The sequence below is a fragment of the Callospermophilus lateralis genome, chromosome 18 (genome assembly GCF_048772815.1).
Source record: "Callospermophilus lateralis isolate mCalLat2 chromosome 18, mCalLat2.hap1, whole genome shotgun sequence".
Lineage (NCBI taxonomy): Eukaryota > Metazoa > Chordata > Mammalia > Rodentia > Sciuridae > Callospermophilus > Callospermophilus lateralis.
Window position 1 is genome coordinate 32,836,465 of NC_135322.1, and position 23,356 is coordinate 32,859,820.

The 23,356-nt window shown below is 46.2% G+C and overlaps 1 protein-coding gene across 1 annotated transcript in view; it reads right to left on the reverse strand.

Moving 5' to 3' along the window:
• Nucleotides 1-4,832: 4,832 nt before the first annotated feature.
• The window catches only part of Abcc11 (ATP binding cassette subfamily C member 11), a 60,277-nt gene continuing 41,753 nt past the window's right edge, over nt 4,833-23,356 (reverse strand). Inside the window, exons 20-29 of the mRNA XM_076837555.2 lie at nt 21,466-21,692; nt 21,205-21,342; nt 18,303-18,489; nt 12,509-12,598; nt 11,027-11,216; nt 9,538-9,697; nt 7,752-7,830; nt 7,028-7,141; nt 5,061-5,225; nt 4,833-4,925 (exon numbers count right to left, since the gene is read on the reverse strand). Of these exons, the coding sequence (XP_076693670.2) occupies nt 4,833-4,925; nt 5,061-5,225; nt 7,028-7,141; nt 7,752-7,830; nt 9,538-9,697; nt 11,027-11,216; nt 12,509-12,598; nt 18,303-18,489; nt 21,205-21,342; nt 21,466-21,692 (1,443 nt within the window). The remainder of the gene's footprint in view (nt 4,926-5,060; nt 5,226-7,027; nt 7,142-7,751; nt 7,831-9,537; nt 9,698-11,026; nt 11,217-12,508; nt 12,599-18,302; nt 18,490-21,204; nt 21,343-21,465; nt 21,693-23,356) is intronic.

Genomic DNA, 23,356 nt, shown 5'->3' on the forward strand with positions numbered 1-23,356 from the left:
TCACACCACAACTCCCAGCAGACCAAGCCTGACTACAGTATTGGGGTGAGGCCATGGTCCCCAGCTCTTGATGTGTGCCTATTCCTCTTCATTCCTTTCCTCCACCTTTTCAGATTTCGCTCCCAAGCCAGCCTGTTGGAAACCAGTGATGTAGGTGTCAGCAGGTCACGTCCTCTGCCTGGGACTCAAGTTCCCTCGATAAAATCAGAATTGAGTTAGATGAGGGCTCTTAATTCACTCTTTTTGTGCCATGGATCTCTTTGGCACTCTAGAGTATTCTCAGGATGGTTTTTCTAATTCCCATAATAAAGTATGTAATATCGTAAAGAGGGTCAATTATATGGAAACATGATTATTCAAAATAGGTATGAAAACACAAAAATTGGATATTATAAGATATAATCTTCTATAATGATGCACTAAATAACATGATCTAGCAGTAAGTCTAATGACGACTATAATTTCAAAGCACTGATGCACATAAATGATATTTTGAATTACCTGATACCATTGAAATAAGATTTGAGAACATCTATTGGTGACAAATTCAAATCTAATGGTACTAATACTACAAAGTTTGTTGTCTCAAGCATAATCAAGGGAAATGCTAAATTTCAGTTGGTAAAAATAAAGATATAATTTTTTTCCTGTCCAAATTCATGGATCCCCTGAATCTAGCTGACAGGTCTGTGGACCACGAGCTAACTTCCGGACTAGGAATCTCCTAAGTAGCTTCTGACTCTGACATAGTTGGATTTCATAGGATTGTCTAAATGAGACGGGCAGATAGAATAGAGGCCATCTCTAAGGACTTAAAAACTACAGGGACACAGCCATATCAATGTTTATAGCAGCACAATTCACAATAGCTAAATTGTGGAATCAACCCAGATGCCTTTCAGTAAGTAGGATGAATGGATAGGGAAACTTTGGTATAGATACACAATGGAACAATACTCAATATTAAAAGAAAATAAAATCATGGCATTTGTAGGTAAATGGATAGAGTTGGGGAATATAATGCTAAGTGAAGTTAGCCAATCCCCCCCACAAAAAAAAAGACCGAATATTTTCTTTGATATGAGGATGCTGACTCATAATGATGATGTTGGGGGTGGGGGAGCATGGGAGAAATAAAGGAACTTCAGATAGGGCAGAGGGGAAGGAAGAGAAGGGAGGGGGAAGGGGGTAGGAATGATGGTGGAATGAGCTAGACATCATTACCCTAGGTACACGTGTGAAGACACGAATGGTGTGAAAATTCTTTGTGTACAACCAGTGACTTGAAAAATTGTGCTCTGTATGTGTAATATGAAATGAATTGCATTCTGCCATCATATCTAAGAAACTAGAAAAAATAATTTTAAAAAAGAATAGGGGCCATCTGGGAAAATGGGGCAAAATTTTACAATCTTAAAAGCTGGCACCAGAGTGTCTCTGGTAGAAACACTAGAATTGAGAGTTGGGGGGCAAGGAGGATACTAGTGAACAGCAAGGAGACTGGAGCCTGAGGGGATGGAAATCGATGAGAGATTGGTCTAAGAGAAATAAGAGAAGGTGCTGAGTTCTCCCTCTACTTCTGCTGAAGAAAGGAGACGCTGTGGCCCAGTGAGGTGCTCAGCAAGTCTGAGCCAAAGAGGTCATAAGAACACATGTGTGGGCTCGGGGTGTGGCTCAGTGGTAGGGTGCTTGCCTCAAGCAGCTACTCCCTATGGGCCTATCTAGTGACCTGCCCTCTCTCTGTGCCTCCTGGCCTGAGGCCCCTCCCACCTCTGAAGACACTTCAGCAATGTGAAGACTGAAGTCTGAGCCCTCCTGTTTTCCTTCCTTCCTCTTCCCTCTGTAGATTGGTGTTCAGTCGGCCAAAGTGGTTGTCCTTTGGAGACCCTCCATTTATCAGGGTTCCTCTTAAAACAGAGTGTCTAGAGCTGAGGATGGAGGGCAGAACAGGGCCAGGGCCATGGGACTATTGCCTCCTTTCATCTGGACCTCCAGCTGCTGTCCCCTGTGGACCACATTACGCGAGCTCATCCTGAGCTGGCCTGTTGCTCTTGACCATGAGAAAGGCTAGCCCCTGAGGACAGATTAAAACCTCTGCAACCCCTAGAATCACCATGATCTCTTCTCCACCAGCATGTAATGAAAAATTAAAAAATAACAAATCGCTAAAGAAGTACAAAGAAGTAGAACAAAGTTCTGCCTTCTCTCAACAGCTATTTTTGTATGATTTTTGAAATGCCAAGCACCAATTTTTAAAACTTTTAATTTAAAATATTTCAGAAACCCCAAAGGTTTAAAAGATCATTAAAAACAAATCAAGAGGGAGGGGGATGTAGGGTAGAGAGTTTGCCTAGGATCCTCAAGGGCCCCACAAAACAAAACAAACAAAAACATACAAGTATCCATTTTCCACTCAGCTTAAGAAATAAAATATTATGATATGGTTTGTTAGTGTTACTATTAAAAAAAATCTGTTTTATTGGAACTTGGAGCCCATAGTTCTCAAATTTGCCACACTTTAGATTCTCCTAAAACTTTTAAAAATTCTTACACCCAATTTCCATACAAACCAACACAATCAGAGCCACTAGGAAAAAATATCAATATCTCAAACACTCAAAGGAATTCGATTCCAATATGCAGCCAACCTTCAGAATCATACCAGGAACAGAGGTGGGGATGGAAGCAGGTGGAATGGAGTCCTGTAGCTCTGGTGGCAGTGGGCTCTGTTTCCTGTCCTCTGACATTTTCTTTGGATTCTCTATGGATCCTCCCAGTTCTGAAAGCAGCAGGCCTTCCCACATTTTTGGGAAGAGACTGCCATCTGCTGGTCAGCTTGGGGAAAACGCAGTAGCTGCATTCGTTGGTTGGGAAAGGACACTGAGAGAAGTATTATGGGTCACAGCACACAGATTTTTTGTTTGTTTGTTTGTTTTAATCTTTCTATTTTAATTAGGTATGTATGACAGCAGAATGCATTTTGATTCTCTGAGGTACTGCAGGGCATTGCCCCACGGCAGCTCTGGAAGGAAGGCAGGGCCAGGTGAGGGGTGTCATTTTCACCCGGTAACTCTATGCAGAGGTGGGGTGGCATGGTACAAGTGGGGTTCCCAGGCATCTCCAGGCCCCCAAAAGGTGAAAAAAAATAATTTTAAAAAGCAATGATTAGGGAAGGTAATAAAAGGATAAATGGATTTTTAAGATTTTTTTTTTTAAAAAAGCTTTCATTCAGAAGGAGAAGGTAACAGAAGATAATGGACACCTGACACCGTTTCCCGGTGGAGATGGCAATCTCTGTTTGATCCAGAGATTGCATCGTCAGCCCCTGTGGCAGGCAGTTCATTCCTGCAGGGACGTGTTTGCCGTTCTCTTGGTCTTGAACAGATCTTTCTTGCCCAACACTCGTCATCTGAGTAAATATTGTTCATTACAGGTCTCAGTAAACTGCGACCTCAGTTCCACCAGGAAGCCTTGCTTGGATGTCCAAATCCCCTTCACCATGTGGTCACCTCCTGGCCCTCTGCTCTGGAACAACCTGTTTACTTGTTTACTGTTTACTTAGCCTCACAAGATTCCAAACTCCATGAAGGCAGGGATATCATTACATCCCGAGCACCTATCCCAGTGCAAGAAACAGGGAAATATTGCTTCACGGGATTTTCTTATGGAATTTTGGAACATCAGACACTATAATTTGAAGGCAAAGCAAAAGTATTTTGAAACCTATTTCCCCCCCCAACAATGAGGTCTCCTTAGAAGTAAATTGGAAATGGCTTCCTTTTCTATTTATATATCTATAAACACATCGGAGGAAGGAGTAGTGATCTTCTTTCTAGTTGGTATATAAGTTAACTTTCTATACCACCTGTTTATGTTTCTAATCAGTAAACAAGCATAGTAGATACTATTTGGGGTCTATCCAGCAACTATATCCATTCTTCCTTCACATAGTCATAGCATCCTAATTTTATTTTGGAGGGAAAAAAAAAAATCTTGTACTGAGTCCAGATAATTCAGGGAAGTTGACACCATCCCTCAGGCCCTGGTTTGATATGTGACTGGGCCTGGAAAAGTCACTGTATTCCAACAGCCAAGCACATGATTGGTTCACATGTGAGGACCCAAGCTGACCCCATGAGATTCAGCCCATTTTTGCTCGAATCATTGAGGTAAGAAGACCTGGGGTGCTGAGCTGGTAGCTGGCAGCCATGTTGCCACCAGGAAGTGAAAAGTGGCCAGAGACTGAAGCCAAACAAAGGAAAGGAGGGACAACAGAAGAGAGACAGAGTCCTCAAGACAGACGTCCTTTCCATACCTGTACCCAGCCCAGAACTTTTTTTCTGGAGCTTCCTGTTACATGAGCCTCCTTTTCCAGAAGTCAGCGTAAGGGAATTTTTGTCCCTGGAACTGAATAGGTCCTAGCTAACAGAGAAAGCAGAACAAAGAATGTGACTTATTTTCTCAGTTTAATTTTTAACAAAATCAATACATCAATTTGCAACACTTCCAACACAGATCAGAAAACTATAGTAATAAGCTGTTACACTATTCTAAAATTATTTGGCATGAGTTTAAAAGAGACACTTGATCACTTGACCCCATGGCATGACACCAGACTGGGGATCTAAGGTTTGGGGAGTCACAGAGTGACCTATTCCAGATTCTGTTGCCTCTGTCTCCTTTTCCTTCCCAGCACCCTCCCCACATGTCAGCCCTGCTTCCAGGAGAAGTGGCCATCTCTAGAAAAGAAGGTCAGAGACTGCAGGCCTCACAGCTGCCCCCACGCCGTCCCCTGAGCTCAGCCACCAGTCTCCAGGCGCCTCTACTCCTCCTCAGCTTGGTGAAGAATGGGCTGTTGTCAACAAGGCTGCAAACAATGACCCAGGCTGCTTCTGCAGGACCTCAGGCCTGTCAAACTCCACAACCTGGGGGGTGGAGAAAGGTGTGGAAGAGACAGGGCCACAGCTAAGCTCAGGGAAGGGGAGGGAATTCACAGGCCGTCTGTGCCGCGGCCTGAGCAGGCATCCAGCCTCCCACCAGCCCAGGGATTGGGCTCTCACCTTCCCATTGCCCATGACCAGAATTCGGTCACAGTTTAGCACAGTGGTGACACGGTGAGCAATGACCAGCACTGTGCAGCCCCGGAAGGCTTCATGGATCGTGCGCTGGATGAGGGTGTCGGTCTCCGGATCAATGGAGGCTGTGGCTTCGTCGATAAAGACGATCTGGTGGATACAAAATAAGGGGTGAAAGGCAGCCTCCTGGGGCCCCAGAGGCCTGGGCCTAGTCCAAGTTCTAACCCTAATTCACCAGGCCTCCGTTTCCTTAGCTGCCAGATGAGGAAACTGAGTTGAAAACCCACTTTAAGCTCTAATTATCTCTTGCACTATGGAGAGAATGATAGCCTCTTATCCAAGAGCTAACTACATCTTAGTGACCAGAGAATTAAATTCCCCGAAATGAAAGGGCCAGTGGCCAAATGTGTGTGTGTGTGTGTGTGTGTGTGTGTGTGTGTGCTGCTTCTGCATGCAAAGCATGCTCTCTACCACTGAACTACACCCCAACCCCCAGAGTCAACCGCTTGCTTTATCAATTGCCTTCCCATTTGTTTGAATTAAAATAGATCTATGTTCCCCAAAGGGGGTCAAAAACCCACCCCAGGGAGTATATGAGATGGTCTTAGCCAGTAAATGAGTAAGCACTCTTCTTAGTCTGACATTTTGGTGATGATTCATTAACAATATGCATTAGAAAACTAGCTCAGAAAACAATGTTTTCACAAATGTTACTGGTCAGGAGAAGTCCATTTTTGAAAAGTGTGTATCATCAGCAAATTTATTATAAGACAGGTGGGTTGCAGATATGACAAAAGTCAGAAAGACATGACTCAAATTTGGGAAGCAACACAGAGGAAGCAACTTCAGCACCAAGTGACTAAGTAACTGTGAAAGAAGGAACTGAGAAATTAAGAAAGCGCTACAAACATATTGCAAATTCTGCAGCTGCCTCTCCCCCACGGAGAAGTTTCCACCATTTTCCACCACTTCTGCATGCAGCCCTTGGGGGAACTTTGAGATCTGAGACATGGAGGCAGGAGAGACTGCATGTGGGTCACTGTGGGTGAGACTCAGGGGCCACACAGCACAACAGGAAGAGAAAAATCTTACCCCTTTTGCAACTTTCTCCCCCACTACAAGCCCCACTGAGATTTTTTTCTGCCGGTTCTGACGGTTTGCACCAACCAACATTTTTTGCATTTATCATTAACTAACCATGGTGTGAGTGTGTGCATTCACTTGTGCATAGCTCTGTGTACACATGTACATATATGTGTGAGTATGGAGGCAGTGTATGTATGCACATAAAAGTGTGTGTGTGTGTGTGTGTGTGTGTGTGTGTGTGTGTGTTGCTTCACTTGTGAGAGAGTTTGTTCCTGGATACCCCTGGTAATAAAATTAAGGAAAAATATCTTGGAAACTTTGAGAAACACTGTTACATCAAATTTTTTAAAACGGGTTGGGGATGTAGCTCAGTGGTAAAGCCTATGCTTTGTATGCACGAGGCCCTGGCTTCTCTCCCCAGCACCATAAAAAAATTCTTTTAAATGCCATTTGCCCCAGAGCAATTGTCCCTCTGACTCCTGATTCTAGTAAAGGCAAAAAGAATGTCTTGCGTACACTTTTCAAGGAGAATGTCCAGGAGGTAATTTTTAAATCAATGGGTTTCTGACCTTTTGCCTTCTTCAGGGAATAGAGCTTTCTAACTTGGTTCCAGTCGCTGCCATTGTGGCTTAGTTGTGGGACATCAGTGTAAGGGGGAGCCCAGACTGAGACTCTCCCCGCCACCATGCCTAGCCGCAACACAAACATGTGGAATGACAATCAGCAAAACCAGGGGCCCTTTGGATTTTGGTGGAAAGAAAAAATAGCATGGTGACCGCTGTCCTGTGATAATGGAGGAGGGAAGAGTGCAGGTCACCCCACGTCACCTGCGGCTCCTCACGGCCACTTGGTAGTGACAGTCTCACCTTGGCGTCTTGAAGAAGGGCTCGAGCAATGCAGAGCAGCTGCCTCTCCCCCACGGAGAAGTTTCCACCATTTTCCACCACTTCTGCATGCAGCCCTTGGGGGAACTTTGAGATCTGAGACATGGAGGCAGGAGAGACCACATGTGGGTCACTGTGGGTGAGACTTGGGGGCCACACAACACTCTCCATCGCTTTCTGTAATACTCCTCCTCTCTGCACTCCAGCCCCTGGTCTTCTTGGTCCTCAGGAGCACCGGCTCGTTCTCATCTCAGGGCCTCTGCCTAGGCAAGCTCCTGGGCTGGGATGTTCTCTCAAAGACCTTTTCCTGGCTCCCCCTCAGTATTTGGTCTCAACTGTCACATCCTTCAAGGTGTCTTGCCTGGCCAGCCTATCAAAGGGGGCTGCTCCCCCACTGGAGTTTCCACTGGATCCTATCAACTTCATGGCACTTGCTACTATCTGAAAGTATCTCTATTTATTCTTGTCTTTATCACCTGTGGGGTATAAACACCAGGAGGGCAAAGACCTTATCAGCCTTGTGTGTGCTGGTGAACCTAGAACAGAACACACTGTTGGTGACCGGGGCCATCAACTATTGTTGAGGAATTCCAAGTCGCCTGGTGAGATTATTTAAACCATGACCCAAGGCAACAGCCTCCAGGATACCTAGGGAAGGGACCCCTCAAAGAACTGAGACCCAGACTTGGGCCTGGGGGCTACTTACAGTCTTGGTCAGGAATATCTTCTCCAAGACATCCCAGATCTGCTCGTCTGTGTGACGGTCAAAGGGATCTAGGTTGAATCTGTCAGGTGAGAGGAAGAACAAGGTTCAATGACCTCACCAACCTTTGAGCACTTTATTTTATATACACAGTAAATGACCAAGAATGGTTAGAATTGGATTATTGGGTTCAGAGAACTCGTCAAACAGCCTTGAGTGATCATTCCTTATCTCTCTCCAGCACCCACTCCTTCTGTAGACAGCGACCCCCAAGCTGTGTTAGGACACCCCCTCCTCTCCAACCATGGAGCCCATGTGTTTCAAGTGGGGGGTCCCCGACCTGCCCCAGGGTGGAGCAAGCAACCCAAGCATCAGCCAATCAGCCCAGGGCAATCCCTGGACACTGATTTGGCCTGGCTTGGAAGGTAACCAATCAGAGCACACTTGAGGACTTTAAGGCAATCCCAGGAAGCCAGTCTTTCTCACCAGCTGAACAAGAGGCTGAAACCATCCTGCCTCGGGAAGAGGACGCACAGAACCCCCTAGGGCCCTCAGGTGGACCTTACAAATGAATCAAAGGCAGAGCCAGGGGGAAACTGGGTCCTCGAATCCAGCCTTGGGCCTCTCAATATTATGAAGCAACAAACACCTTTTTTTGCATAAGCCACTGGGTTTAATTGTTTTTGTTTTTGTGGTAAATATATGTAACGTAATATTTGTCTTTTTAACCACCTATAAGTGTACAATTCAGTGACAGTAAACACATTAAGAAAGTTGTATAATTGTCACTACTGTCTATACCCAGGACTTTTTCATCATCTACCACAAAAACTCAGTACACATGAATCAATTCCCCCTTTCCCTTCACCCCTGCCACACTTCCTAGTACCTCTATTCTACTTTCTAGCTCTACGAATCTGCTTATTCCAGCTACCTCATATAAAGGAAATCGTGTAGTACTGGTCTTTCTGTATCTGGCTTATTTCACTTAGCACAGTGATTTCTAGGTCCATTCGTGTTGTAACATGTATCAAAATTTCACTCTTTTTCAAGGCTGAGTACTATTCGGCTATATAGTCATACACCACATTTTGTTTATTCATTCATATGTTGAAGAACACTTGAGTTATTTCCATCTTTTTGTGAACAATGCTATTCTAAGCACAAGTATACAAATATCTTTTCAAGTCTCTGTCCTCACCTCTTTCAGATATATAACTAGAAATGGTAAAAACACTAACTTGGATGACGCTTGTGCCGGGGTTGACTTCCAGAAAGTGGAAGGCGTGAAACTGCTTGCTGAGAGATTGGGCTCCATGTGCCCCACTCGCTGCCTGCCTGGGTCCTTTCCCACTCCCTCACTGCCCAGAACACGCCCCCCGAGAAGAAGCATTTGCTAACAACCACCCCAAGGGCTTCACCCAGTGGGCCAGTGGTGAGGGAAGAGGGTAAGTCACGTCTGAACACAAAAGAACATGGTAGCCATGGTGCAGATCCTTAATGGGGATCAGGTGCTGACCAATCCTATCAGGCTATTACAAAATGGAAGCATGCCTTGTCTTCATTTAGGACATGATGGTTTACAACAGGCTCCTGTCTGAGGACCTCATTCAACCCCAAACCACACCTTAGTGAGGTGGACCAGGCAGGCCTGACTGGAGGAGAGATCAGAGGCCCAGAAATTGAGGCGGTGCTAACATGAGGCAGGCAGGCGCTGGAATCCCTGTCCTGGGACTCTCCCCACGAGGCTGACCTCCACACCAGGTATGGCCTCCAGCCCAGCACTTGCCTGATGGTTCCCGAGAACAGGACCGGGTCTTGGGGGATAATTGACAGCTTGGACCTCAGGTCCTCCAGGCTGATGCTGCAGATGTCCACACCGTCGATGAGAATCCTGCCTGCCGTGGGCTCCACGAGTCGGAAGAGAGCCACACCCAAGGAGGACTTTCCTGGAGAAACAAGTGGTGTGGGAGACCAGCCTTGCCGGGGCACCAGGGAAGCACCTGACCCACTCATGGCCCAGGCCACTCATCTGTGTTAAAGGCATTTGAGTTTTTAACCCTGTGCTCAAAGGTCAATGAGGACAGAAGCCATGTGTTTTGTTTCCCCTTAAATTCTGCTTGGAGCTGCAATGTCCCCCAAAGGCTCATGTGTTGAATGCCTGGTCCCCAGTACAGCAGGGTTCACAAACAGAACTTTGAGAGACTGATTGGATCATGATGGCTCTGACATCATCAATGGACTCATCCATTCATGAGCTCATAGCTGAATGGGCTACAACGCCGTGGGGCCAGCTTGGAGAAGTGGTCCCTGGCAATGGGTCCCTGGCCTTTTGTATGTGCCTGCTCCCCCCTCCTCTCCTGGATACCTCTCCTGCTCTACCACATGCTTCTCACCATGATGTTCAGCCTCACCAAAGGCCCAAAGCAACAAAGCCAAGGGCCCATGAAACTGTACGCCAAAATAAAATTTTCCTCCTTTAAATTTATTTTCTCAGGTACTTTGTCACAGCAAAAAGAACTGACTAATGCAGTTCCCAGGAGTATAGTAGGTATTCAACAGATATCTACTATATGAAAACAGTGAACCGGACCAGTGTCTACTGAGAGCTCATCCATGCCACTTCCCAGCACCCCCCCACCCCAGGCCAACTGGCAGATAAGAAGAGCAAGGGAACAACACTTAAAGGAACAGTGCCGGGAGCTCTTCCAGCTTGCAGGGTTGAAAGGTACAACTGAGGAGGTAGAGACCCATGAAGGCTCCAGTCACCCTGGACTGTCCAAGGAGTGAAGATGGAGTCCAAGAAGCAGGTCTGAAGAGTGCCTTTGGACAATGCAGAGTAACGTGTGGACCATATCCCAAAAGAAACAGGGGAAGAAAGGAGAGAAATCAGGAAGGAGGAAGGAAAGGAGGAGAAGGAGGAAGAAGAGGAGGCAGATGAGAGGTCCAGGAAGGGAAGGAGAGAGGGAAGGAAGGACAGGAGGACCCCAATGCTACTCTGCCCTGCTCCTCACTCTGACTGAAGCCCTGCACTGTCTCATGACTCCTAAAACACCACCCCGTGTATTTTCTTCATGGTGTCCACTGCAATCTGTAATTATCACCTTTGTTTCTTTATGTGATGGTTTGTTGAACATACGTCTCCTCCACTGGAGTCCCACAGCTTTGGTGGCTCACCAGTGTCTACTTAGCAGAGGGCCTAACACACATGCTAAAGTGGTCTGGTACCCAAGGCCAAAGGAGAGGATGCGAATGTTCCCCAGGGACACTCAGCTCACCGGAGCCCGTCCTTCCCACGATGCCCACCACTTCCTGGCCACCAATGGTCAGGTTGATGCCATCGAGGACGACAGGCGTGTGGTCTCTGTATTTCATCTGATAGTCCTGGAATGTGATTTCCCCATGCTGTGGCCACCCAGGGGGACAACACGTGCCTTCCATGTGTAAAGGCGCCTCAGAGACACACATCTTGTTGTAAAAGAAAGAAAAAGAAATCAGTGGTCACGATCAACCTCTGTCCACCTCTGCACACACTGGCCTCCAGCTCCTGTGACCCACCCTGGCCTGTCCCACCCCATGGTCAAGCTACTGCCGTGTGATGAGAGGAACATCCTTTCACTCCATGCATACCTGGAACGAATATGGTTTGTCCCAGAAGGATAAGAAATCCAGCTAGCTAGCCCCCTCGCTGCTGACACAGGGCACTTTTCCTAATTTACCATGAGGCACTGAAGAACTAGGATCCAGGATAATGATGACACGGGCAGCAGAATCACTGACCCTTACGCTTTACAGCTCAGAAATCTTGCTCCGACTTTCTCCATCTTCATCCTACTTTTCAGGCTTTTTAAGATTCATTTCACAGGAAATAAAGCCTCCAACAAGTCAAATGACTTAAAAGCACAGTTTATGAGCAGACCAACTGGAACTCAAAGCCAGACCTGCCTACCTCTACGCCCAGGAGACTGTATCCACTGTGTGCCCTGGGAGGAGACAGCACTAGAGAAACGGCAGGGTTCACCTGGCTACAAAGCCATGGGTCTCCACTGACAGTTGGTCTCACAACAAAGCTCCTTGGCATTAAACCAGAATCCCTGATTCACAATGTCATCACAGGGGCAGGAGACCCAGCTTTAGAGGGTTCTGCCAGGGCCAGGCTGTGTCATCTCATGAAGCAATGTGCTTGCTGTGGGCGAGCCTCAGCGTCTCATCTGAATAATGGGGAAAAAAATTCAATGGACCTCATAAACTGTTTTGTAATATCATGAGACAATTTGCATAAAGGGCTTACTTAGCCAAGTGCCTGGTCCATGGAAAGGGCTCAATCTTGATGATAACATTATTGAGTCTTCACTGTGCTCAATGAAGGAGATACTATCATCTTTCCCATATTAGAGAGAGTGAACAGAGAGCATAAGTTGCACAAGGTCACACAGCTGGTTCAAGCAGCAAAGTGTGAACCTGAACTCAGGTGAGCTGTGATTTTAACTACTATGACACAAATAGAAGCAATAATAATGATGATTATTATTATTGTATTTGGGCAAACCTCTTATTTCTGAGAAGATTATTCCCTGTATATTCAGGGATGCGGTGAAGGATGTAGTCAAGATGAGCCAGCAGGTGCAGAAAAGCTTGAGGATGATGAGCAGAAGTCCTGGGGAGTCTAGGGCCCCCAGGAGTAGGCAGGACTTGCAGAGGTCCCAGAAGCCATGGCCCACCCTGCGGAGCTCCCCACCAGCCCCAGACCCGCACCCCACCTTTGCATACTGCAGCATTCTCTCTGCAGCCGTGAAGTGCGCCTCTGTCTGCGAGCCAAGCCGTGCAGTGGACTGGAAGCTGGATGCCAGCTAGAAGGAAGGAGGAGGCTCAAGTGGTCAAGAAGCTGTTGGGGCGTGGGGGGGGGGGTTGCCTCAGGCCCTCAACGCTCCTGAAAACCACGAGCTGCCATTGCCCCTGAGCAACTCCTCGATGCAAGTTAATTTCCCTCCAAGGATGGATGGAGCTCTCCTGCCCCACCAGGCATTTCTGAGTGTAGCTGCTACTCTGAAATCTCCACGGGCAACTCCATCGCCCTGATGCTGCTGCACCTCAAGCTCCCTCCATGTGTCTCTTCTTTCTGCTCAAAACCTTCAACTGAGCCACCGTGCAAATTGCACCCCAGACACAGTGGAGCAAGGACTATTGAGAAGCCTCAACTCATGGGGAACAGGAGCTGGTAGATAAATGCCCCCATCTCTCAGCCTTTGGGGGAACAATCCTGGGAATGTCTCAGATGCTTCACAGGAGATCCCAGTAGAGTTGACCCTCAGTAACCAAGGGCAGGGGCCTTGATGACACTCCCGTGACGATTTCTTCTCACTCTTCTGCTCCCTCCATCCTGTTTCCTGGGAGCATCTCCCAGATAAGCAGCGCCCCCAAGTCCTTGTTTCAGGATCTGAAACCCAGGCTAGAGGAATGTAGGGATTCTTAGGAATTAGAGGCACCACAATACAGAAACTGAGGCCCAAGAAGATGACAAGCAGAATCATCTGGAAGCTGGAGGCAGTATAGGGATTAAGACCTCAATCTTTTCTTTGATTTTTAAGTTTGTTCCTAATTTGTTATACCTGCCAGTAGAATGCATTTTGACACCCAGTACACAAATGGAGGCCAGCTTCTCATTCCTCTGGCTGTACCTAGTGCAGAGTCACACCAGTAGGGTAATCATGCACGAGTATAGGGTGATAGCGTCTGTCTCTCTACTGTGGGACACCTCAGTCTTTATGTTTGTCACCCAACAGGCAAACAGAACATGCAGAGGGTGTGGAGTGACAAGGTCATCATACATCCATTCAATACACTATGTCAGGCGCTGGGGCAACCCCCAGGTCCCAAAAGGCAGCAGGTAGACCCCTGTCCTTCAGGAGCTCTCAGGTGGAAGACAAGTCACCAGAGACTGGCAGTACCAAGGGATTTCTCCATGACAGATTCAGGGTGGAGAGCCAAAGGTTCAGCAGAAGGGACACCCAGATGAGGGCCATTGAAAAGGTTCCTAGGGGAGTTGAAATACATGAAAATGGACTTATATTTTTAAAGAAAGGTAAGATCTAGTAGCTAAAAGTGGTTGGAAAAGTAATTCCAAACAGAGAGACCAGCCTACATAAGCCCCGAAAGTAGGAAAGGAATGTTACACTCAGGGACCTACAAGCTGTCCGTAGTGAGTGAAAGGGCAGGAAAAGCTTCTGTGTGTTCTTCTATTCAGAGAAGGTGGCCATCCCAACACTAAGTTGGAAAAGGAGGTCAAGGCTGGGTTGGGAGACTGCCTTTCTTCCAGTCCCCCAGTATGTCAGACCCGACTTATCAGGAGACCCTCAAGTATGTTTAGCTGTCTGGCAGCTTTGTGCTTTGGGGAAGCTTGGTTAATTTTTTTAAAAAAATCACATCAATTCTATTCCTCTTGCTAATGACTGCCTTAGGAGTGGACCCATAATGCTATTCTGGACAATGAAGTGTGAAAAATAGATTAGAGCATTCTGGGAAACTCTTATTTGTAAAAAGGGATGCATGGGGAAAAGTTATCTCCTCTCCAGCCTTTAGCTGTTCTCGTGTGAGGCTTGTTCTTTGGGGCTGTAGCAGTCCCTTTGTGACCCCCAAGTTGAAAACCCTGCAGACAAAAGCCAGGTTGTAGATTACAGAATAGAAGGGTAAAATGATTGTGGGTTCATGCTAGACCACTGAATCAACTAATAAAGACCCACCCTACCCCAGCCTTCTGGTTATAACAGATGATCAAGGTCATTTTGAGTTGATCCTTTGTCTTGCAGCGAGAAGCATCTCTGGCATTAATGAGAAACCTCTTAGGTCTGCAAAGCAGCACAATTTGTTATTCCTGCCACCTAAAGCTTGAACATAATTCCTTAAGAATACATGCAGAAGTTACGAGGGTAGTGGCTTGACCATCTAGAGAATGCATGTGGGGGTCCCGGGGCCAGATTGGGGTCCTGGAAGGCAGGTTTCAGATCTTAAGCTTGGTGCACAAGGAGACAGAGTCTGAAGGTTTCTGAACAAGACAGTGACCTGATGGAAACTGTAACTAAAGCTCACTGGTGAGAGTGGAAGGTGGAATGGAAGGTGTTCAGGGGGTAGGGGAGCCAAGAGGGTGCTAACCAGGATGGAGACGAGACATTCAAACAGGGCAGTGGACACCGGGAAGAAAGAATGCTCCCAAGGACCACTGTGGAGCTGTGATATTGTGAAATACATATTTGACCTTAGTCCCTGTTTCCAAGCCAAAAACTCCTAACTCAACATCTCCAGTGTTATAAGAATGTGTTTTGCATGCAGTGAGCTGGCTGGTGACTGAGGGGCCAAGGTAGCTTCAGGATGGGGCTGGCCTCCTGGAAGACCAAGGCTGGATTATGAGGTGGGGACTTCCAGCCCCAAACCTTCACCTCCAGAGAAGAGAGGAGAGCTGAAGACTGAGTTACCACTAACGGCCAAGGATCCACTGTCATGTTATGCAATAAAACCCATAAGGACAGGGCTCAGGAGCTTCCTGGTAGCTGAGCACATGGAGGCACCTGGAGGATGGTGTGCCCACAGAGGGCACGGAAGCTCTGCACCCCTTCCCACATGCCTTTTCTGAACCACTCTCATCACCCGGCTTCATAATATTCTTTATAATAGGCCAGTAAAAGTGTTTCCCAGAGTTCTGTAAGCCACCCTAGCTAATTAATGGAATCAAGGAAGAGAGCACAGGACCCCAATTTACAGCCAGCTGGTCAGAAATACAGGTTGCAGCCTGTACTTGTAACAGGCTTGAGCCTAGAGAGCAGTCTGCTGGGACTAACCCCCCATCCATAGGCTCTGACGCCTGGTCCATGCACACAGTGTCAGAACTGAATTGGGCTGGAGGACAGCAGCTGGTGTCTGCTGGTCAGTCTGCTGCAGCACTAGCGGCTGGTGGGGGAGGGCTCCCCAGCACAACTTGGCGACCAGAGGTGGAGCATTCCGCGTGGATGGAGCATAGGAGAGTAGGGAACATGCACTGAGGGTTTCACATCACAACAGAAGTCCAGCTAGGCCTCCGGGAAGGGCAGGGGCCTATGAGTCCACAGTGACCCTAGGAGAGATGGGCCTCTGCTCCCTGCCACAGGACTGTGCCCAGGGCCGTGCCAGCACTGCACGGCCTTCCCCTGAACTTTGCACTCCTGGTCGATGTCCTGCACACTTAGGAAGGATCTCTGGGCCTTAATGATTACAATGCTCCCAAGACATCAGCTTGGAACCTCTCCCCAGAGTTCTAGAAGGCTTGGAAATAACTTTGCATTTTGTGTGTGTGTGTGTGTGTGTGCACTCCTGCATGTGAGTGTGTGAATATGTGTGGGGAGGGGGAAGCTGGGCACAGTGACATGCCTGTAACCCCAGGTCCTTGGGAGGCCAAGGCAGGAGGATTACAAGTTGGAGGCCTGCCTGGGAAACTTTGCAAGATCCTGTTACAAAATACAAAATCAAAAGAGCTGGGAATGTAGCTCAGTAGTAGCGTGTCCCTAGGTTCAATCCCAGCACCACCAAAAAAAAAAAAAAAAAAATACAAGGGAAGGAGGAGACAGAGTTCAATGAGACACCTGAGATCCCAAGCCAACTAGAGCATAGGCCACACAACCGCACAGGGGGCAACTAATAAATAACCCCCTCCCTGGGGAAGGGGTGCTCTGGAACTGTGCCAGCAGGTACAGCCTCTTCTATTTAATTCTGTAAATTGGGGTTCCTGGGCTCTCTTCCTTGGTTCCATAAATTATCTAGGGTGGCTCACAGAACTCTGGGAAACACTTTTACTGGTCTATTATAGCCATAAGCCACCATGGACAAACCTCTGGAAACATGAGTTACTCAAATTCTCTAGGCCTATAAGACAGAACTGAGAATAGTTAGCATTCACTGAGCACTTAACCTGCACCAGCCACTATTCAACATGTTCAACGTGCCTTGGTCCTAATGTTTATTTCTCACATATCTATGATTTCAGAACTTGTATTATCATTCTTTTTACAAATGAAAAATCCCAAGCACAGAGAGGTTAACAAACTTACCCAAAGTCACACAGTAATGGGCCAGGCCTGGTTTGAACCTGGACATCCCAGGCCACACATTGTCAAGCCCTCTGGTGTATCTTGTGCATCGTGGTGAGAATTAAACAGAAGAGGCTCTACCTGCTGGCACAGTTCCAGAGCACCCCTGCCCTGGGTAGGGGGGTTATTCATTAACTGGCCCTGTGCAGTTGTGTGGCCTATGCTCTAGTTGGCTTGGGATCTCGTGGGTCTCACTGAGCTCTATCTGTCCCCAAGGCTCAGAAGTTATTTTTGGTACCTAAAAGGGCACCACCTTATTTGTTGTTGACCCCTGAATTGTGCCTCCCTGGCCCATGTCCTGCAGCACTCAGGAGGGATTTCAGGGAAGCAGTGTGTACAAGTGCCTGGTGAAGCACCCGCCTAGCATAAGCCCCCTAGAACCCCAGCTCCTACTGCATTCGCAGGTGTCTGAGTGTGAGTGCTGCACGGCCATCTGCATGGCTGGTTCTGGACACACAGGTGTGTGTCTATCCACACAGGACACGCCCTGGTGCAAATATGTGCTTGGAACAGATGAGAAGCGAAGCCCTTTGCATATCCAAAATAACTCCTCAGCACTGAGGATAGATAGAGCTCAGGGAGACACCTGCCATCCCAAGCCAACTAGAAAAAATGGCCACATGAGCACAGAGGGGCAGTTAAAGAGTCACGCCTCAGGAAGGGGCCCTGGTGCTGTACAGCCAGGCTCCCCTGAGCCGGCCTCGGGCCTCACAGTCTCCCATGGACAGCCCTTCCCTGGACGATGACCCTCGACCAGCTACTCCCTCTCCACGCCTCCTCCCACCCAGGGCTCTCAGGCCAAGAGGCACAGAGGTCACTCACTCAGAATCTCCTAGAGAATCCATTTTCAAAGCTGGACTCCTAAGCCTGATGCAGGAAGGGACTCAGAATCTCTATGGCTGTGCTCCACCTAGACCCAGACCTCCTGGTGGAGGCCCTGCCGTCTGTTTCAGCCTTGCACACGTTCAAGACTAGAAGCCCTGCCCCCACCCGAAGGGGCTGGGAAAGCTGCCATATTAACCACCTTGTCGGGTGATTCAGGCAAGTTTGACAACCCAATCAGGATATGAGCAATTAAGTACAAAAACATCAGCTAGGAAGCCAGGAGGTCAGGGCTTGTCCTGGCTCTGCGAATGCTCTGCTTAGACAAGTCCTTCTTCTGTCTGGGCCTCGGTTTCCCCGTCTATACAATAAGTGTGGGAGATTCTATAGCAATGGGCTCCCTCTCATTCTCAAGTTCTATGAGTCCATTAAATACAGACTTTAAATGTAGCCTCCCCCGTACAGAGGTGACCACAAGAAAACAGAGAAGGCGGGGCACAGACCTCAGAAGATCTCAAATGGCCAAATCCTAAAGTCCTGTGACCCCTGGGTTTGCCCAGGGGCTGCAGGCGGAGGATAGGCACAGCCTAGGAGAGCTGCCCTAAGAATCCCTTCTCACCTGCAGCACAAGGTTGATAGCCATGAGCTTGTAGACATAGAGAGAGGAGGAAAAGCCAAAAGCCACAAACAAGGCGAAGGCCAAGGTCACCAGGTTGCCCAAGATCTCCATCCTCAATGCCACCCATCGCAAGGAGGACAGGAACATCAGCAGGTAGTTATTCTGTGTATCAGTCAGCCTCTGAAACCTGAGAAAGGAGAGCACAACCTGAGCACCAAGTGTTTGTCCAGCCCAGGGCTCCCCATGAGGACACTGCTCGAATCCTGCAGCACCCCACTCCCACCAGTTAAACGTGAATTTTCTTTTGGGGTTGGGAGATATCCTCCTCTTCCTTACCCTTTTGTCAACCATGGATTTGGATAGAGCTAATCCAATTGAGGAGTAGGCTCTGTGGGCACCTGCATCCACTCTTCCCCTAAATCCATGACTGATTCTTTGGGGGGATGAGTGAGTTACACACCTGGGTCAATGACATGAGCAATTGCCAGGGTCTGTGAGTGAGGGAAGGGAATGAGCACTTGTAGCAGGATCACGGGAATCCTTGTCCAAACAGAATCTACCATTTTGCTACCATGAGGGTAGCCTGGAGCTTCCAGGAAGTCTCCAAGACTTCGAAAATGAAATCACATCAAGGAGGGCCGAGCAATAGAGAGCCAGTCAGGGTCTCTGGGGACATCACCTGAGCCTCTGGGTCAGGACTCACCTGAAGTTTCTTCATTGATCTGACCCAGCCTGTTGTTATAAACACTTTTATAAGTACAAAAAAAAAAGTAAAATGCTGATTTAATGAACATTCACATACCCTCTAATTTAGCAATGGTTAATATTTTTATTGTTTTAAGTCTTTTCTTTTTTAAATTTTTTTAAAATTGTATTTTATTTATCTACATGAGGCACTGAGAATTGAACCCAGTGCCTCCCACATGCCAGGCAAGCACTTTACCACTGAGCCACAACCCCAGCCTTAAACATCGTTCCTTTTTAAGCTAGTTTGAACTCATTTTTTCTATCACTTCCAACCAAAACAAACCTACAAATTTGCAATTTTTATATACCACCACCACAATTTACCAAATCAATACACAACCTATACTAGATCTTCTCCCCAAATTAATAGTATATTTTCCTTTTAATTGACTTAATATATTCTATAATTAAATTAAGAGAAATTTTTATCACTACCTTAAATGGGTTTGATGCGTTAGTTGAATTTTTCTAAGGTATATTCAAATAAACTTTTGATTTTTGAAATAAAGTACATTCATCTACATTCCAACTAAAACCATCTTCTTACCACTGCAGTGGTCACCCAAAGCACAGTGGCCTTGTGAATCATTCTGTCCATATCTTCTGAACTTTTGCACAAACCAATCCAGCTTCTGTGCTTCTGACCCTCCCAAAGTGATTCAATTATCCCTACTTTGAGGCTTTCCCAGATTAATTACAATTTTAGACCTGGTGGCCCCTCTGTTCAGGTCACCTTGCTATCCTTTGAATCTCTTTTCCCCTCTTGGAGGCTTTGTGTTTACTGATCCCTCTATCTGGAGAGTTCTGATCCACTTCATTTCTTAAGCTTGACCCTCACTTCATCTAGATCTCTGCCCAATTTCTTCCTCTGAGATCTTCCTTAAGGGCAGCTCCAGTTCACCATAGTCTAATTGTGTCCCCCCACCCTTCTTTATGCCTCAGGGCAGGGATGGTGTGTGTCTTCTTCCCTGCTGTGTACTCTGTGGGTGCTGGGCACAGCGGGGTCTCAGTGTGGACTGAAAGAATAAGCCATGCCTTGATCCCCTCAGTGTAATGCCAGTAGGAGATTAGGCACCATGGTTCACCCAGGGTTATATGGTCTCCCCTGGCTAAATCTCACCCAGCATTCAAGGCCAGCTCAGATATGATCTTCTCCCCAAAGCTTCCCCCACCACTTCTTCTCCCACTGAATTTCCATGCTATCTTATCAGTTCCCTTCTTTTATCTTCCTTCCTATCCAATCCTGTGTTATTACAAAAATATGTGTCCCTGTTTTCTCTTTCACCACCCCTGAGCTTCTTATAGGTGAAGGCCAAGTTCAGTTATTCTCTACAAGTAGATTACCTCATATTACGCCATTAAGCCTCAACTACAATCTCAGAATTTCCTTGTTTATTTCAACAAACATTCAGAAGACAGATCTATAGTGAATGGGGAGTAGTGAATGGGGTTCTGCTATTCAGAAAGCTGTTGTTTCTCTTTAATTTATTTAGATGAGATATTTGTTCAGAAGTGAAAGAAAAAACCTAATGCATAATAATAAAATAACCTAATTGCATAATAATATACCTGATTATTAAACATAAAAAACACACACACAGTTATCCTTCAGCATGCAGATTGCTTCCTACACCCCCTGAGGCTAACAAAACCCCAGGATACTCAAGTTCCTTTATAAAACAGTCACAATGTGACCTACACAATCCTCCCGTGTACTTTAAATCATCTCTACAATACTTACAACGCCTAATCAATGTCAATGCTATGTAGATAGTTGCTGTATGGTATTATTTATGACAAGAAAAAAAAGTTTATACATATTCAGTTCAGGCACAATTCTAACCCCCGCCCCAATATCTCTGAGCTGCAAGTTGTTGAATCCATGGATGCCAAACTGGTGGCTATGGAGAGTCAAGGGTATACATAAACTAACCATAGGTCTTTAAAATTTTGCAAACATTTCCCATATCATCTCCACTTTTATTCTTATAAACACCATCTTACAGATGAGATTCTGGAAGCTCAGAGAAATACGGAATGAAACATTGTTCTGATTCTTCTAAAGATGACACTGTCCCCAGAAGCTCTGTTTCCTTCTGGATCCTGCCCACCCCCTGGTTCCCCATCACTGTCCGAGGGCAGCAGAAGGACTCACTGGCTGAGGAAGTCTTCTGTTTTTCCATAGACTCGGATGGAGCTCAGGCCATGCAGAGAGGTGAGGATGTGGGAGAATAAAGGAGACCGGCTGTAGTTCTCCAATCTCTTGAACACGTTGATGGCCCTCTTGAATACCCTGCATGGAGAATGAGGGTGAGTGACTGGGGCCATCCACCCCTGAAACCATCCAATCTGGGTTGGCCCCCGTCTTGTACCCCAAGTCTCAAACCCCACTTATACAGGGAAAGAACATACTCACATATAGTAGACAAGGCAAACAACGCCTACGATGGCTGCCATCAAGAAGATGTATGGAGATAGCAAACCGAAAATTAACAGAATGGCTATCACCATCAAAAACAGGAGCAGGAACTCCTCAGTCACAGTGGGCAACAACTGGTCCAGCTCATCCAAGTCCCCCGCAAAGCAGTTCAAGAGTCTGCCTATTGGGGTTGTGTCAAAGAAACTCATGGGGCAGCAGGAAACCTGCAGGGACAAAATCCACAGGGTCCATGAACATAGCAGCAGGCCTTGCTTAGAACTGGACAAAGATGCCCATTTCCTTTAGGCTCTGAAGGGGTGCAGGATGAAGCTTCACAGCCATCCGGGGAGGAAGCATAGAGCATGGATGGGCTCTGGAGTCCACCTGCCTGGATTCCAGGGCTACCCAGCTCCTCCACCTTCTGCTGTCTGACCCTGGGCAAGTTATTTTGAGTCTCAAGGTCTACATTTGTTATAGTCTCATACTTCATAGAGTTGTAATAAGGCTTGCATATTTCTGCAAATATCCTAAACACCTATGAGTTGTACCATCTAAGAGGGTAAATATGGTCTGTGAATTATAAGTCAGTATACATGGAAAGGGCTCAGAACAGTGTCTGTCCCCTAGTAAGCATTTCATCAATATCAGCTCCTAACATTTTCTTTTTTTAAGTAAGCAAACTTTTATTGAAGCTTTAATTGTGATACAGAAATACATTTCAACGGATTTAAGTCTGACACCAATGAAGAAAGAAAACATGGCACCAAAGTTTTCTTCTATCACACCTGGATAGATTCTATTGCATCTACAGTTTTTATTTCTCTAGGCTTTGTTCCACACAAATTTGTGCAAGTTTTCAGGATTAGAAGTCTTAAGTCTATTAGGAGAAAGGAAAAAAAAATTTTAATAAAATAAAAATCAGACCTCAAGCTAACAAACATTACTGATCTACTGGGAAACCACTCCAAAACAAAATCCACTTTTAAAGTTAAAGTCCTCACAACAGAGCAAGTCAAAACATTAGGTTCTGTGCTCATTACAGAATCAAACAGATCAAATTAATCGAAAGCTTCCTCAATGAAACACTCAATCAACAGCATGCATGAGCTATACGTCAAAACAGTGTCTAACCATTTGATCTCAAACCAAGTAGATTGCATGTTTAAAAAACACTGAAAAATGTGTTTCCTTTATAATTACAGAAGGAACAAAGCATCACTGCATCAATCCAGAAATTATCAAGAAAATATTGTGAGTTCAAGAAATACAAAATTTAGTCAATTTTGCTCTGCTCTCAGTTGCTTCAATACTGCAGTTTTTGCTAAAACTATAACTAAAAGATCCTAACTCTTGGAAGCCTATATTACTAGTCATTTTCCACTGGATATTTTTAGAATTTTAATTTTTTAAAATCCACCCATATATTCTGCTACATGGTAATATGTGAATAACCTGGCAGTCATACATTTGATCCTCTGCATGTCACAGAAGGAGATGATAGAGAAACAGATGAAGTCAGAATACACACTTGTGTCACTTAATCACAGAACTTGTAAGTCTTAAGATGGAAAAACCACTGTTTCTGCTTTAAACCAAAGTTTACAATATTACTATTAAAGAAAATTAGTGGCAATGGCTACTGAAAGTAAAAGTTAAGGTGGATGATACAAGCTCTAACAGGACTGAATGAATCCAGTACAAGCTATAGGATAAATCTCCCTACTTAACTACTTAGTGATAAAAATCCTTTAATACCACTACTTAGCAAGTTAGTAAAAGCACAGTACTCCATTAGAAGTTAATCTCATTTATTACAGAGCACAGCAGAGAAGGCAGTGTAGAGTTCAGTCAGTATTCCCTAATCTCAATCCCTGCTAATCAACACTGG